Source organism: Myotis myotis, unplaced genomic scaffold, assembly GCF_014108235.1.
Source record: "Myotis myotis isolate mMyoMyo1 unplaced genomic scaffold, mMyoMyo1.p scaffold_m19_p_3, whole genome shotgun sequence".
In the NCBI taxonomy this organism is placed as follows: Eukaryota; Metazoa; Chordata; class Mammalia; order Chiroptera; family Vespertilionidae; genus Myotis; species Myotis myotis.
The window spans coordinates 92,681,670-92,697,134 of NW_023416335.1; the positions used below are offsets into that span (position 1 = coordinate 92,681,670).

Below are 15,465 nucleotides of genomic sequence, written 5' to 3' on the forward strand. Positions count from 1 at the left end.
GCAGAAAACTTCTCTAACCTGGTGAAGAAAAAAGTCACACAAGTTAGGAAACACAAAGAGTTCCAATCAAGATAAACCTAAGGAGACCCAGTTAAGACACATCATAATTAAAATGACAAACCTTAAAGACAAAGCATCTTAAAAGCAGCAAGAGAGAGACCAAAAAAAACCCAAAAAACAAAAAACAAAAAAAAACCTACAAAAGAGTATCCATTAGAATGTGAGCTGATTTCTCAACAGAAACACTTCAAGTCAGAAGGTACTGGCATGAAGTATTCAAAGTAATGAAAAACAAGGAACTGAACCCAAAACTACTCTATCCAGTAAAGCTATCATTTAAAATTGAAGATAAAATAAAGAGCTTCCCAGACAAAAAAAAGGCTAAAGGAGTACATTACCACATAACTTGCACTACAAGAAATGTTAAAGGAAGTGCTTTAAGAAGAAGAAGAAATCAAGTGAGAGAGGAACATCATAAGTATTTAAAAAATTGACAATAGGTAAGTACATATCAACAATAACCTTAAATATAAGTGGACTAAGTGCTCCAATCAATAGACATAGGGTAGATAAATGGATAAGAACACATGACCAATATATATGCTGTGTACAAGAGACCCACCTCAGAACAAAAGATTCATTCAGACTGAAAGTGAAGGTATGGGAAAAAATATTCCATGTAAATGGAAATATTAAAAAAGCTGAGTTAGCAATACTCATATCTGACAAAACAGACTTCAAAACAAAGGCCATAGTAAGAAGCCAGGAAGGACCCTACATAACACTGATAAACATATACACACCCAATAAAGTAGCATGTAAATATATATATATATATATATATATATATATATATATATATATATATACTCTTGGAAGACTATATGGGAGAAATGTGTTACAATACAGTCACAGTGTCGTCATAGTAGGGGACATTAACACCTCACTGACATCACTGGATAAATCTTCTAGACAAAAAGTCAACAAGGAAACCATGGCCTTCAATGACACGCTAGATCAGATGGATTTAATTGACATTTACAGAACAGTTCATCCCAAAGGGGCAAAATACACATTTTTCTCAAGTGCAGATAAATTATTCCAAAAGATAGACCACCTGTTAAGACACAAAATAAGTCTTAACAAATTCAAGAAGATTTAAATAACATCAAGCATCTTGGATTGCAATGGCATGAAACTAGAAATCAGCTACAATTAAAAAAAAAATACCTCAAAAACAATCAAACACATGGAGACCAAATAGCTTGTTATTAACAATGAATATATTACCAGTGAGATCAAAGCATAAATCACAAAATTCCTGGAAACAAATAAATGAACACACAACAACCCAAAATTTATGGGACACAGTGAAAGCAGTCCTGAGAGGGAAGTTCATAGCATTACAGGCCTACCTCAAGAAACAGGAAAAATTCAAACCTACAACTAAACCTACAACTAAAAGAATTAGAAAGAGAACACAAGAAAAGTCCAGAGAAAGTAGAAGGAAGGAAATAATAAAGATTAGAGTGGAAATAAATGACAGAGACTGAAAAAAGTAAAATTAAAAAGATCAGTAATATCAAGATGTGATTCTTTGAAAAGATAAATAAGATTGATGAACCTTTAGCCAGACTTATCAGGAAACAAAATAAACAAAATAAAAAATGAAAGAGGTAGAGTAACAATCAACACCACAGAAATACAAAGGATTGTAAGAAAATACTTTGAACATGTATATGCCAGCAAAGGGGACCACCTGGGCGAAATGATAAATTTCTAGAAACATACAATCTGCCAAAACTCAATCAGGAAAAATCAGAAAACCAGAATAGTCCAAAAACAACTAGTGAAATTGAAGTAATAATAATAATAATAAAAACCTGCCAGCAACAAAAGCCCTGGTCCAGAGGACTTCAATTGGAAGTTTTATTAACATTCAAAGAACTAACATCTATCTTTCTCAAACTACTCCAAAAATTCCAAGAGAAAGAAACACTTTCAAGCTCTTTTTATGAGGATTGCACTATCCTAATTCCAAAACCAGATAAGGACACTACAAAGAAAGAAAATTACAGGTCAATAACCTGCTGAACATAGATGCTAAAATCCTCAACAAAATATTAGCAAATCAGATCCAACAATACATTAAGTGGGATTTATTGCAGGGATGAAAGAATGGTTCAATATTTGCAAATTAATAGACATAATGGACCACATAAACAAAATGAAGGATAAAAATCATATGATCGTATTAGTAGATGTAGAAAAAGCATTCAACAAAATACAGCACCCATTTATGATAAAAACTCTCAGCAAAGTGGGAACAGAGGGATCATACCTCGACATAATAAAAGCCATATGTAACAAACTACAGCCAATATCATACTCAATGGGCAGAAACTAAAAGCATTTTCTTATTCTTTTTAAAATATATTTTTATTGATTTCAGAGAGGAAGGGAGAGAGAGAGAGGAGAAACATCAATGATGAGAGAGAATCATTGATTGACTGCCTTGTGCCCACACCCCACTGGGGATCGAGCCCACAACCTGGGCATGTGCCCTTACCAGGAATCCAACTGTGACCTCCTGATTCATAGGTAGACACTCAACCATTGAGCCACTGTGGCCAGGCAAAACTAAAAGCATTTTCCTTAAGATCAGGAAAAAGACAGAGATGTCTGCTTTCAAGACTCTTATTCAAGATAGTACTGGAAGTTCTAGCCATAGCTATCAGACAAGAAGAAGAAATAAAAGGCATCCAAATTGGAAAGGAGGGAGTAAAACTCATAATTTGCAGATGGCATGATATTGTATATAGAAAACCCTAAAGACTCCACCCAAAACCTACTAGATTTAATAAATTCTGCAAAGTAGCAAGATACAAAATTAACACCCAGAAATTGATGGCATTTTTATACACCAGTAATAAACCCTCAGAAAGGGAAAGTAAAAAATATATATACCATTTACAATTACAACAAAAGAAAATAAGATACCTGAGAATAAACATAATTAATGAGGTAAGAGACTTATACTCAGAAAACTATAGGACATTAAAAAATGAAATAGAGGAAAATACAAACTGCCGGGAACCAATTCCAGCATGTCATAATTTCAAGAGTTTCATCAAAAGGTTGATGAGACTTGGGGACTCAACAGGGTTGAGTCACACATGTAGTCACCAGCTGAGAATGGCTAAAGGCATTTCCCCAAAACTGAATAGGATACATTAAATTGATTGTGGCTGCCAGACAGTTAAAGGACATCTTAATCTACATGTTATTGCCTCCTACTGGCCAAACGCCTGAACAGAACAGCCGTAGGCTAATTTCCCCATTCTGAAAATGGACTCTGTAACAAACCCTAACCCTTTGAAGTGTAGATCTCTGCCTCACCTCAGGACAAGTTGCGTTAATAAAAAGCATGGGGTCCTGGGGACAGAGAGAACCTAAGACCTTAGACTTAAGACCTGGATCTTAGCTCCTTTAGCTAAGCTCCTCTGAACCCCAGTGCCTTTCAAAATTATATTTCGTCTCTGGACTCTTTATTAGTCTCTGGATTCCTATGTCATCTACGCACAGCCCCTTCTCCAGATTCCTGAACCCTTCTTGATGCTGGGACAAGAACCCTGGCAACAAACAAGTAGAAGCATATACTATGTTCATGGATTAGAAGAATTAATATTATTCAAATGTCCATTCTACCAAAAGCAATCTACACATTCAACACAATCCCTATTAAATATTAATAGCATATTTCTCATATCTACAACAAATACTCCAAAAAGACCCCAAATAGCCACAGAAATCTTGAGAAAGAAGAACAAAGTTAGAGATATCATGATACTAGATAATAAACTATACTACAAAGCCATTGTAATAAAACAACCTGGTACTGGCACAAGAACAGGCATATAGAACAATGCAACAGGACAGAGACTCCAGAAATCAACCCATGCCAATATAGTCAATTAATATTTGAGAAAGGCTATAGAAGCATACAATGGAGTAAAGACGGTCTCTTTAATAAATGGTGTTTGGTAAATAGGACAGGTACATGCAAAAGAGAAAAAAGGAAGGAAGGAAGGAAGGGAGGGAGGGAGGGAGGGAGGGAGGGAGGGAGGGAGGGAGGGAGGGAGGGAGGAAGGAAGGAAGGAAGGAAGGAAGGAAGGAAGAGAAACTAGACCACCAACTTATACCATACACAAGAATAAACTCAAAATGAATAAAAGACTTAAATGTAAGTCATGAAACCATAAAAATCCTAGAAGAAAACATAGGCAGTAAAATCTCAGACATCTCATGTAGCAGTATTTTCACCAAAACATCTCCTAGGGCAGTGGTCGGCAAACTGCAGCTCGCAAGCCACATGAGACTCTTTGGCGCCTTGTGTGTGGCTCTTCCACAAAATACTGACTTCTGCGAATGGCCACGAAGTTTCAATCGCACTGTACATGTGCGCCCGCACATGGTATTTTGTTGAAGAGCCACACTCAAGGGGCCAAAGAGCCGCATGTGGCTCGTGAGCCGCAGTTTGCCGACCATTGTCTTAGGGCAAGAGAAACAAATGAAACAATAAACAAATGGGACTACATCAAACTAAAAAGCTTCTGCACAGCAAAGGAAACCATCAACAAAATTAAAAAGGAACCTACTGTATGGCTGAATAGGAAAACATATTCGCCAATAATACATATGATAAGGGTTTATTTCCCAGAATATACAAAGAACTCATACAACTCAACACCAGGAAGACAATCTAATTTAAAAATAGGCAGAGGACATACAGATGGCCAATAGACATCTGAAAAAATGCTCAATGTCACTAATCATCAGAGAAATGCAAATTAAAATGACAATGAGATATCACCTCATACCTGGCAGAATGGATACCATCAATAAATCAACAAGCAATTACTAGCAAGGATGTAAAGAGAAGGGAACCCTAGTACACTGCTGGTGGAAATGCAGACTGGTGCAGACATTATAAAAGAGAATGGAGGTTCCTCAAAAAATTAAAAATGGAACTGCCATTTGACCCAGCAATCCCACTTCTCAGAGTATATCCTGAGAATCCCGAAACACAATCAGAATAAATATATGCATGCTTATGTTCATAGCAGCATTACTTACAATAGCTAATATCTGGAAACAGCCCAAGTGCCCATCTGTAGATGAGTGGATAAAAAAGCTGTGGTACATTTACATACTGGAATACTATGTGACTATAAAAAGAAGAATCTCTTGCCCTTTGAGACAGCATGGAGGGACCTGTAGAGAATTATGTTAAGCAAAATAAGCCATTTAGAGAAAGACAAATTATCACATGATCTCACTTATATGTGGAATCTAATGAACAAAATAAATTGATGACAAAATAGTTCCAGCAGTATGGATGCATGGAACAGAATAATAAATCTCTAATGGTGGGGTTGGGAGGGGACAGGAAGAGATTAACAAAAGAACATACATGCATATATTCATAAGCCATGGACACATATAATAGTTTGGGGAAGGCCTGGGGTGGGGCAGGGGTTGGGTGGAGGGGGTCAAAAAGGGAGAAAGCGAGAGATAGCTATAATACTGTCAACAATAAAAAAATAAGAATAATAAAGAAATTTTTAAAGAATGATACTTAATACTAGTAAAAGATAAATATTTTATTTGAATGGTAGAAGTATTTTTAAATTTCTTTAACATATATATTTTTAAAATTTCATCTAAACATTAGTATTCAACCATTTAATACATTTTTTAAATACCTATTTCAAACAAGGCACTATGCTGAATGCAAATACAAATAAGATAAATCTCATCTATCAAAGAATTTAAGGAAACACAGTTGTATGCCATGGGCTTTAAGAAGTTTAGAGGTGAGATCCACATTGCACAACTCCAGGGGGAGACACGAGCCTAGACAATTAGAGAGCATTCCAGAGCACAACTTATGTTCCATCCCATATGAATGGTACTCCTCTCCTGATGAAAATCAGGGAACACATCACAGTGCTGGTGGCAAAAAACTGCTTTTGAAGAATGGGAATGATGAAGGAACTAATGTGTGTTCCAAGAGAGCCTAGCTGAAGTAAAGGGAGGGAGGCCGGAGCTTATGAGAAATGTCTACAAACAAGTATAACAGGCTAGTATAACTGAAGCCTATGTTACAACAGAAATGGCAGGATATGCCTGCTGAGAAGGTAGGGAGAAGCTGGTTCCCAGAAGGCTAAAAATCCCAGGATTAAATGTGGAACAAACTCAGCAGGCCATTTTAGAGGACTAGAGAGACAGATGTGTATAGGGTCAATAATAAGGGAAAAGAGTGGGAAAGCAAAGAGAGAAAATTAAAGGCAGCAGATACATATGGAGGACCTAAATGCAGTTCTTACAAAATGACTGGCCAGAGGGTTGCTGCAGGTAAAAGGCAGGAATGAAGAATGGATGGAGGGGATGTCACTATTACTGAGAAGTCAGAATTGATTTGTTCACTAACTAGAAACTGGACAGAGGTACAGGCACAAGGAAGAAGAGTCAAAGATAGTGTGCTGAAATATGAACCACATGCCTTTTCTCTCTACCGGCGGCCTCAGAGGAGATGACAATCTATATTGCATTCCCCGGCCAAACTGGTCACACAGCTAGCTGACCAGCTATGGACACCCAATTAAAGCAGGTGCCACCACATGCTCCTTCTGGTAGGCTAGACTTGGGGTCCAGCAAGACTAGGCTGAGCTGTGAGGCCCTGACTGAGAAGTCAAGGAGATGGCAGACAAAAACAAGGGCTAAGGGGTGGGTAGGGATGAAGAAGTCAGGCGGTGGAAAAGGGGAATGAAGCAACTACATGCAGGAAGAGTAGCAATTGCATTTTGTTGCCTCAGAAAATACAGATGCCAGAGCTGCCTCTTTACTGGTCAGTTTTATATTTCCCATCACTGGGTTCAATGAGGATGCTCTATATAGTTTCTAAATAATGTTCCTTTTAATTTGAGCTAGGTAGTGGATTCAACAACAATTTATTACACACCTATTTTATGCCAGGCATTGTGTTATATATGTACCACACGGAGTGAGTTCTTCTCTCCTGAAAGGGTCCTGATTAAAATGCCAGGTAAAGGAAGTCAAAAGGAAAAGCAAGCATTTGTTTTTAATCCTTTTTTTTTTCTTTTTCTGAAAGGGGCTTGTGAGGGAGTGATAGAGATATGACTGGTTTAGACATGTTAAGTTAGAGATCCTGGGAGGCCGTTCAGGTGGACATGTTCCACAGATCCCAGCAATATTGAGCAAGCACGTAAAAGAGTTGGAGGACTGAAAACACAGATGTGAGAGATGTCAACAGAGAGGGAATAATGCAAAGATGTTGCAGTGGATAAAATCTCAGGGTAGAAAGAGAAGAATCTAGGACTGAAGCAGGATTCACACATAAGAAATGGTAAGAAAATGACAAATCCTATCTTCAGTTCTCAGTTTATTAATCCTCCCCTCCAGGAAGAACTCCCGAGAGCTCCTTCTACTCTGGGACCCACTGCACTGGGTCATAGGAGCCCTGCCTAAGATCCCACACAGCCTGGGCTCCACCACGAGAGCTCCTGGAGGGAAGGAGCACATCTTGTTGCCTGGTGATGCCCGGCACCCAGCACCTCTCAGGCTCCTTGTTTGTGGAATGAATGAAAGAGGACTTGGAAAGGAAGTAGAGTTAAGAGAATGCTATGTGACAGAAAGCAAAGGAAGATGGAAAATTTCAGCCACTGCCAAAAGGAAAATTAGGATGAAGTCCAAGAAAAACAACAACACATCGATTTAGCCATGGAGTGGAGTATGCTAACCAGTCCCAAACCCAAATGGCACATATGATGAGGATAATATACTAGTAGGTTATTTCAGAAGTTTTAGACAAAGGATTTAAAGACATACTTCCAGATTTGACAGAGAAGATAAATATGTGTAGAGATTACAGCAAAAAGCTTTCTCATATTTGCCCCACTTGCCTTCATAGCCACTGTTTGAAAAAGTGGAAGACCCGGATTCTTGCTTTATATTGGTATAAAAGGTCACTTCAGAGTCACTTTGATCATTCCCAAGTGACCCACTGGCTTCTTCTATACTCCAGTTCTCTGTGTGCTGTTGACTCAGGATGTTACACTTCATTTTCTCCATTGCTGATATAATCATATCTGCAGCATAAAAGTGGGCATTTTCCTATAGAAAAAAATCAGTTAAAATACAAAAGGATAATCAACTTTTTTTCATTGAGGTATATTACATTTTTAAAACTCAAGAAGCAGGCACTCTCCTTCCCAGGGTCACACCTGTGCCTTTCCCTTTCCTTTTCCTTCCCTCTCCCACACCACCCTCCCCCCCCCCCCCCACCCCAGGCACATTACCATTAGGTTTCTCACTCTCAAGCTCCAAGGGCTCTTCCTTTACCTCCATAAATCCTCTCCTAAGCCCATTTCTTCTAGGAACTACTTTTTCTACCTCTGTAGTTTACCAAATAAATATTCTCTTACAAAAAAATAAATAAAAATCAAGAAGCCGTATTTAAATGGAGTTAATTAGAGGTTATTATGTAAAGTATAGTCCATATCTTCCAGACATAAGACTTAGTCCACTGCAATCAATAAATAACCCAATTTGAATTTCTTGTGATATAAAACCCTAGGTTGGTGATGGCCCAATGGTTGACATCATTCATCAATTATGGCAGACTTTCCAGCTGAACATAGACACTGCCTCAGAACCCTTCTCAGCTTGGGGCTCCTGGCAGCCTCCACCCTCTAGCAATCAAATGCTGAAATGAAACCTACTTGCCATGCCTCATGAAGTGAAATTTCCAAATTTAAATTATAACAGCACTATCTAAAGGATTAACACTCTTTGTGGCATAAAAAAATGTAAAAGTAAAATATTCACCTTTTCTACATCAACTGGATGCACAAATGCTTCTGCTGAGAAGGAATTTAATGAAATGCTTCTTCTATTGATTTGAACAGCACCTGACAATACAGCAAGTTATTAAAAATAGAGAAAAAGAAGTCCAACGATTATTTAAGAAAACAAAATAATTCTAGAGAGTGGCTTTTAAATATTGTTGCTGTTTTTTAATTAGCACAACTCTAGAGTAAATTAGGATGACAAAAGAAGAATGAACCTTCTGGTGGTAAGGCTTGCAGATATTGTCTTAAAGGTTATCATTCTACAAGAGGCCATTGGAACAATAAGAACACATGGAAGAACCCTGGCATGGAGGAGACCGATGAGGTAGAAAGAGAAGAGAGCCATGGAAACTACCTAAAGGAGATGAAGAAAGGTGAGAAGAAACAGCCTAGAAAAAGCCATAAGAATCATGGAATCACTTTTCTAACTCACTGAAATTGACCAAACTTCCTGTTTGCAAAAACAAAGTATCTGAAAAATGTCAGCTTTGTTTCACTAAAATGGTCTTCCTCTAATCAAAAACAAGAAGAAACTGCAGAAGGTATATTCAGCTGACTCATCCAGTCTGTACCCTTAAGCAACTCCATTAGTGGCAATGAACACCAGCAAAACACATGTGATTTCTTATTGTAGCATTTAAGTCAAAACATTTTTGTGAGAGCCATAAAAGCTGGCTTGTACCAATCCACTGAATTAGAAGAAAATGCTGCCAATGTCTTGATGATTATACAGCTCTCCGGGTGACAGAGAGACAAGCAGGATCACTCAAATCCCTTGCCTCATCTTCAAGGAAGCCACTGTTCCATGGAAAACTTTTTTTTTTTTTTTTTCAGAGCAGAAGGGGAGGGAGGGAGAGCTAGAAACATCAATAATGAGAGAGAATCATTGATAGGTTGCTTCCTGCACGCCCCATAATGGGGATTGAGCCCGCAACCTGGGCATGTGCCCTGACCAGGAATTGAACCGTGACCTCCTGGTTCTTAGGTTGATGCTCAACCACTGAGCCATGCCGGTCGGGACCATGGAAAACTTTGAACCTCTTGGAATCAGAAGCCATCTGGAGTGGGCAATTTTTTTCAGAAAAGATCAACTAGCTAGTACATATTGTAGAATATGAGGTCCATATGGCATTTGTTCGGACTACTCAGTTTTTCCACTGTAGTGAGAAAGCAGCTATAAACAAAACAAGCAAAGTTGTTATTTGTAAAATCAGGAGGCTGGCCGAATTTGACCCAGTCATAGTTTTGGACCCTGAACATAGAGAAAAGCACAGAGATGAGTCAGACAGTGCAGATTCCAGTTCCAGCTCTCCATTGCACCAGCTGTGTCTACGCATTAAAATTTCCTCATCTTTTGAACTGGGGTAATTATCCACTGAGTTAAAAGAGTAAAGAATGTGAAAGTGCTTTGTAAATGTGTAGATCCTATGCAAATGAAGGAAGTGTGGAGTTGTTTCTGACAGCACAAGGGGTCTTTCCCTACCATTTTATCTAGCAAAGGAAAACCCTGCTGCTGCCACTGGAGATGCAACAGTCACAGGAAAATCCCACGTCGTAGAGGCAAATGCCTGTTCTCCCCATTGCTGCTGCCCACACCAGAAAGAACCTGATCACTCCGGATTTTTATTTTTAATCCCATGGAATGAATCCCTTAACCAAGTTAAAGAAATACTCCTAAAAGAAAGAGTGGTTTTGTAAAGGTACTTAGATTGTTTGGGCTGGGGTACCTATTTTCTATAAAGACAAAGTTACAGGATAATTTAAAATTGCAGAACCACTTCTATGCAGTGATATAACAAATGATTTGGGTCACGGGTACACTAGGCCCTAAAGAGACCCTCCTGTCACTATATAACTTGTCATACTGGTGGTGGTTTGCAGGGGAGAGGGCTTTCCCTTTTCTCCATGTTCTCCTCACTCTCCCCTGTGAGGCAATCTAATAGGAGACTAACCTCTTATCTGGCAACCACTAAATTTGCAAATTACTCTTTGCCTGAGAACTATCCCAGCAAATGAGCAAAAATACAGAAAAAAGCCAATAATCAAAGTGTTTTATTTTGCTCAAATTTGGTTCTTATTCAGTTAGTCCATTGAAAGATTGCCCCAAATCTGCTATTCTTCAGCAATGATTAATGTGTTGAAGACTATCATCATCTCTGACTTTTCAAAGTTTCCAATAGAACTAATAAACCCCATATTTTAGCAAAGGGGAGGACTGGTTCCTGCTAGTGAGATATAAATACATGCAAGCATACAAACTTACACACAAAACATGGACAGCTTTTAAAATTGTTTTGACAGAAAAAACTTCATTGACTACTTGAACTAGAGTTCTAACAGAAATATAAATTAATGCAAAGCATGACTATAAAATAATGAATATTTTAAAGTAAAGTAAGCATGCTATAAATTATAACAATAGCTAATTTATTGACTCCTCGGTGGCATTTTGCATGGATTATATCCTTTTAGGAATTTCAGTATTTTAGGAATATGTGCATTACCTCATAGCAATGGTAGCCCTTAATTTGTATAGCCTTTGGGAAATTGTGGTTACTATTTTTAAAACTGACTGTTTTCTAGTCACACTCTATCCAAGTAAATATAACAGGAAAGGCAAGATCATCTCCTAGTAAGTACTGGTGTGCTGGTGTGCAATGGAGCCCATTCTTTCTGGAAACACCAGCACAGTGGATTGAGAGTACTTCCAATGCCCTGTCTTGTGGGCAATTTCATAAGCTGGAAGTCCCTGAAGGCACACATGAGCTCAAAATTAACTGGTGATGTTGATTTTCAACTACATTGAGCTAGGATGGCATTTCCCTGCAGTCTAAGGAGAAAGGAAATACTTGATTTCACAGCTGTAACGGTCCAGGTAGATGGGCCAAAGACAATATTAAATGAGTTAATGCACTGGCTTCTGGTCTAAGAGTAAACCCATGACATTTTTTTTATGAGGAAGACAGTGGGGCAGGCTTTAGACCTTTAGACCAAGACAAAGCAAGTGTGTGAATGGACAAGAATGAGGAAAGTCCCTAACTAAAGTTACCTTCGTCAGTGGAAGCTGTCAGGTGAGAAGGCTTGAAACAAGCACTGTCAGCTTCAGAACATAGGGAAGCAGTCAAAATCTTGGAGCTTGTGAACGGAGACATCCAAGGAGAGCGTCCTGGGGGTACTGCCCGCTCTTGTGTGGGGTTAAAAGAAAAGTCACTGCTCTTTTTACCTGAGCTGCCCATGGAGTCCACAGTGTCCTTCCACAATGATGTCTCCACCATGGAGTTCTCGAGAGACAATGGTGAAGTGCCCAAGGGAGAGGTAGCATCCCCCACAAAGTTGCTGCCAATGTTCCCCACTGTTGGCACCTGAAGCGGCAAGTCCTGCAGCTGAGGCTGCATATCCTGGGGGTTAATCCAGGCAGCTCTGTGCCTCGTGAACCTGACGTCTGATGGGCAAGAGGGGTAGTCAGTGTCCAGGAGGTGGGGTGAACCATCAGTGTCACCAGAGTCATCACTCACCCCTTCCCAGGGCTCCACAGGAAAATCCTGCTGGTCTGAGGACTGTGACACCATCTTTCCAGGCTCAGGGCTGATGTGAAATTCCGTTGTCGTACTAGATCAGGGCCTTGAACTCACCATGTGCCAGCAAGAGGGCTGGAGAGTTTATCTGCAGTGAGTAAGAATCATTCAAGATAAATGAGGGCTCAACCATATTTTTTAAAGCAATTTCCGTTGAGGATGTAAAAAATAAAGAGTTTGTACTTCACCCTAAATAACACAGTTAATCCATTTGGATCTATAAGTCAAAAAAAAAAAATAAAATCAGTGTGGTGAAGGCCTGGGGTGCAGAGCAGAGGCAGGTTAGAAAGGGACAATGGCGGGGGGGGGGGGGGGGGGGGGAGGGGACGTTTGTAATACTTTCAACAATAAAGATAAAAAAAATAAAATAAAATCTGTCATAAACTAGCAGCAAACATGGGGGTATGAAAGGGTTTTCAAAACATAAAAATAATTGAAGAGTGTTTTTATTATAAGGATAAAGTTGTATAAGGATACTATTGATAAAACAGATAAAAATGTAAAACACCCATGCATTATTCCAATAAAAGTAAATGTCAAAACCAAATTGGAAATATTATCTACAAGTAAAGGCACATTTTCATAGTTTCTTATTTTTATTTAGTTTGTGTTTGTATTTCAACAAAGTAGACAATGGCACATGAGATTCTGAACAATCAATAGCACTAAAAACTTTGTTTCAGCCCTGACTGGTTTGGCTCAGTGGATAGAGCGTCGGCCTGTGGACTGAAGGGTCCCGGGTTCGATTCCAGTCAAGGGCATGTACCTTGGTTGCAGGCTCATCCCCAGTGGGGGGTGTGCAGGAGGCAGCTGATCGATGTTTCTCTCTCATCAATGTTTCTAACTCTCTATTCCTCTCCCTTCCTCTCTGTGAAAAATCAGTAAAATATATTTTAAAAAAACTTTGTTTCATGTAACTTATATTAGCATATAATGTTTATATTATAATAGCAATATAAATTTATGATAAGTTTATCATAACTAAAGAACACAGTGTAAATCTAGAATCTATCTAAAATATAGTCTGCTCACTTTAAGCTGTTTTTAGCTTTGGTAAATGAGGTAATGATTAAAATGTCAAGAGCTTCACAAATGAGAAGCACGCTCATCACTGTAATTACAGGCCCAGCACAGTGTCTTTCTACTCTTCTCCCACTGTCCTTCACACTATAAGGCTTCAAAGCAACCATCAACAGCAAAAACAAGGTCAGAAAGGGAAAGACCTAGAAACAAGCATTCTGCTTAGGTGAGTTTTACCTAAATAAAGGGTGGGGCACCCGGTGAGTATGAGAGTTTGGAGTCATTTCCAGGGTTTTCAATACCATCATTATGTATGTAGATGGCTCCCACATGGATCTCTATTCCTGACCTCTCCTCGAACTCCAGGCTAGCATATTTTACTGCCTGACATATGTCCAGTGGGCATCATAACATGATACATCCCAAAAAGACACTGATTTCCCCCAAACCTGTTTCTCCCTGGTTTGCTCCATCTCAGGAAGAATACCTTCCGATAGCTGAAGCTACAAAATCTAGGAGTTATCTCTGATCCTATATTTCCCTAGCAAGTTTATATCTATACCTACCACCCTATTCTAAAAGTCACCATCTTCTCCCACCTGACCCTCCTCTATTTTTCCAATGGGTCTCCCCACTTCTACTCTTATCTATTTATAATCAAAAGGTATTCAGAGAGATTTTTTTTATAAACCTATATCAGATCCCTGTAATTAACCTCCCCCCAGACCCTGCCCATAGCTGCCCATCAAATCGGGAATAAAATCTAAAATCCTTACCTTGTCCTTACAGCATGACATGTTCCTGCTTTTCTCATTTATCTTTGTCCAAACCAGGCAGCAACCTTTTGAGTCCTATAAACTCTTGCACACCCTAGTCCCTCTGCCCGGAATGTTTTTCCTCCAAATGATCACTCATCTGGCTCTTTTCTGTCTTGTTGCATGCCTTGGTTTATGAATTACTTCCTCAAGAAGTCTTTCCTAACTACCTAACTTAAAGTAGTTCCCCTATTATACCCTATCACATCACCTTGCTTAATTTTCATCAGAGGAGTTCTCACTTCCTGGTATTTTTATTAGCTCTTACTGTCATTCACCTCCACCACCAGACTATAAGTTCCATGAGAGTAGAGGCCTTGTCTGTTCTCTGCCAGGTCACAGAGTTGCATACAAGGACTCAAAAAAAAATTACAGACTAAATGAACAAATCCAACGAAGTGGAAATAAAGTCACAAGCTGGAGAAACAATTTCTGTGATAGATATAACTGCTTTATTATTGTGGCAGAATTGTTCATACAGAGATAGAAATAATCCATGTTTCATAAATATATGAAAATTTTCTCACCCAGCAAATAGACAAAAAGATATATGAAAATGCTATGAAAAATCCTTGGCTTTTGTCTATTGGGGGATCTTCTGCTCGAGGTCACATCTTTTGGAGTAATGTAAGATATGTTTATATGCCAACCTGAAACCACTATACAATCTCCAAATCATCACTCACAAAATATCACAGAATACGGTGATAACTGGCAGAACTTGCTACCCTGAAGTGCTTCATCTTCCTTCTCCTAACCTAAAATCTTACCTTGTATCTCAATTGCTCTTTGTCACATCTTTTCCTCTCCAATAATTTTAAATGTTATAATTACAAGAGAAAACCATGACTATGCTTTAATAAAATGTCCAAAGCACAGAAGCCAAGAGCAGAAAGTGAAGCACTCTGATTGCACCAAGCACCACCAACCCTACTTCATTCCCAGACATAACATTGTTAACCATTTTATTCCTCCGAGACCTTTTCTTATGAGTTAACATACATATGTCAGATCAGAAATATGCTTTGTTTTCTTTTCTATATACACACATGGGATTATACTGGCCATATTCTATAACTTACCTTCTTTTTCTCTCAATACTATGTCTTGAGGGTATGTATC

The 15,465-nt window shown here is 38.7% G+C and overlaps 1 protein-coding gene across 9 annotated transcripts in view; it reads right to left on the reverse strand.

Moving 5' to 3' along the window:
- RUBCNL (rubicon like autophagy enhancer) overlaps nucleotides 1–15,465 on the reverse strand; it is a 78,116-nt gene that overhangs the window by 41,212 nt on the left and 21,439 nt on the right. For 2 of the 9 annotated variants that reach the window (XM_036299287.1, XM_036299290.1), the window contains 4 exons: nucleotides 12,697–12,725; nucleotides 11,983–12,596; nucleotides 8,911–8,993; nucleotides 7,986–8,196 (listed from right to left, as the gene is read on the reverse strand). In XM_036299287.1, the coding sequence (XP_036155180.1) occupies nucleotides 7,986–8,196; nucleotides 8,911–8,993; nucleotides 11,983–12,502 (814 nt within the window). In that variant the 5' untranslated portion in view covers nucleotides 12,503–12,596; nucleotides 12,697–12,725. Of the gene's footprint in view, nucleotides 1–7,985; nucleotides 8,197–8,910; nucleotides 8,994–11,982; nucleotides 12,726–14,304; nucleotides 15,162–15,465 lie in introns of those variants that run through there. The other 7 variants (XM_036299285.1, XM_036299286.1, XM_036299291.1 and 4 more) reach the window with 5 other exon arrangements.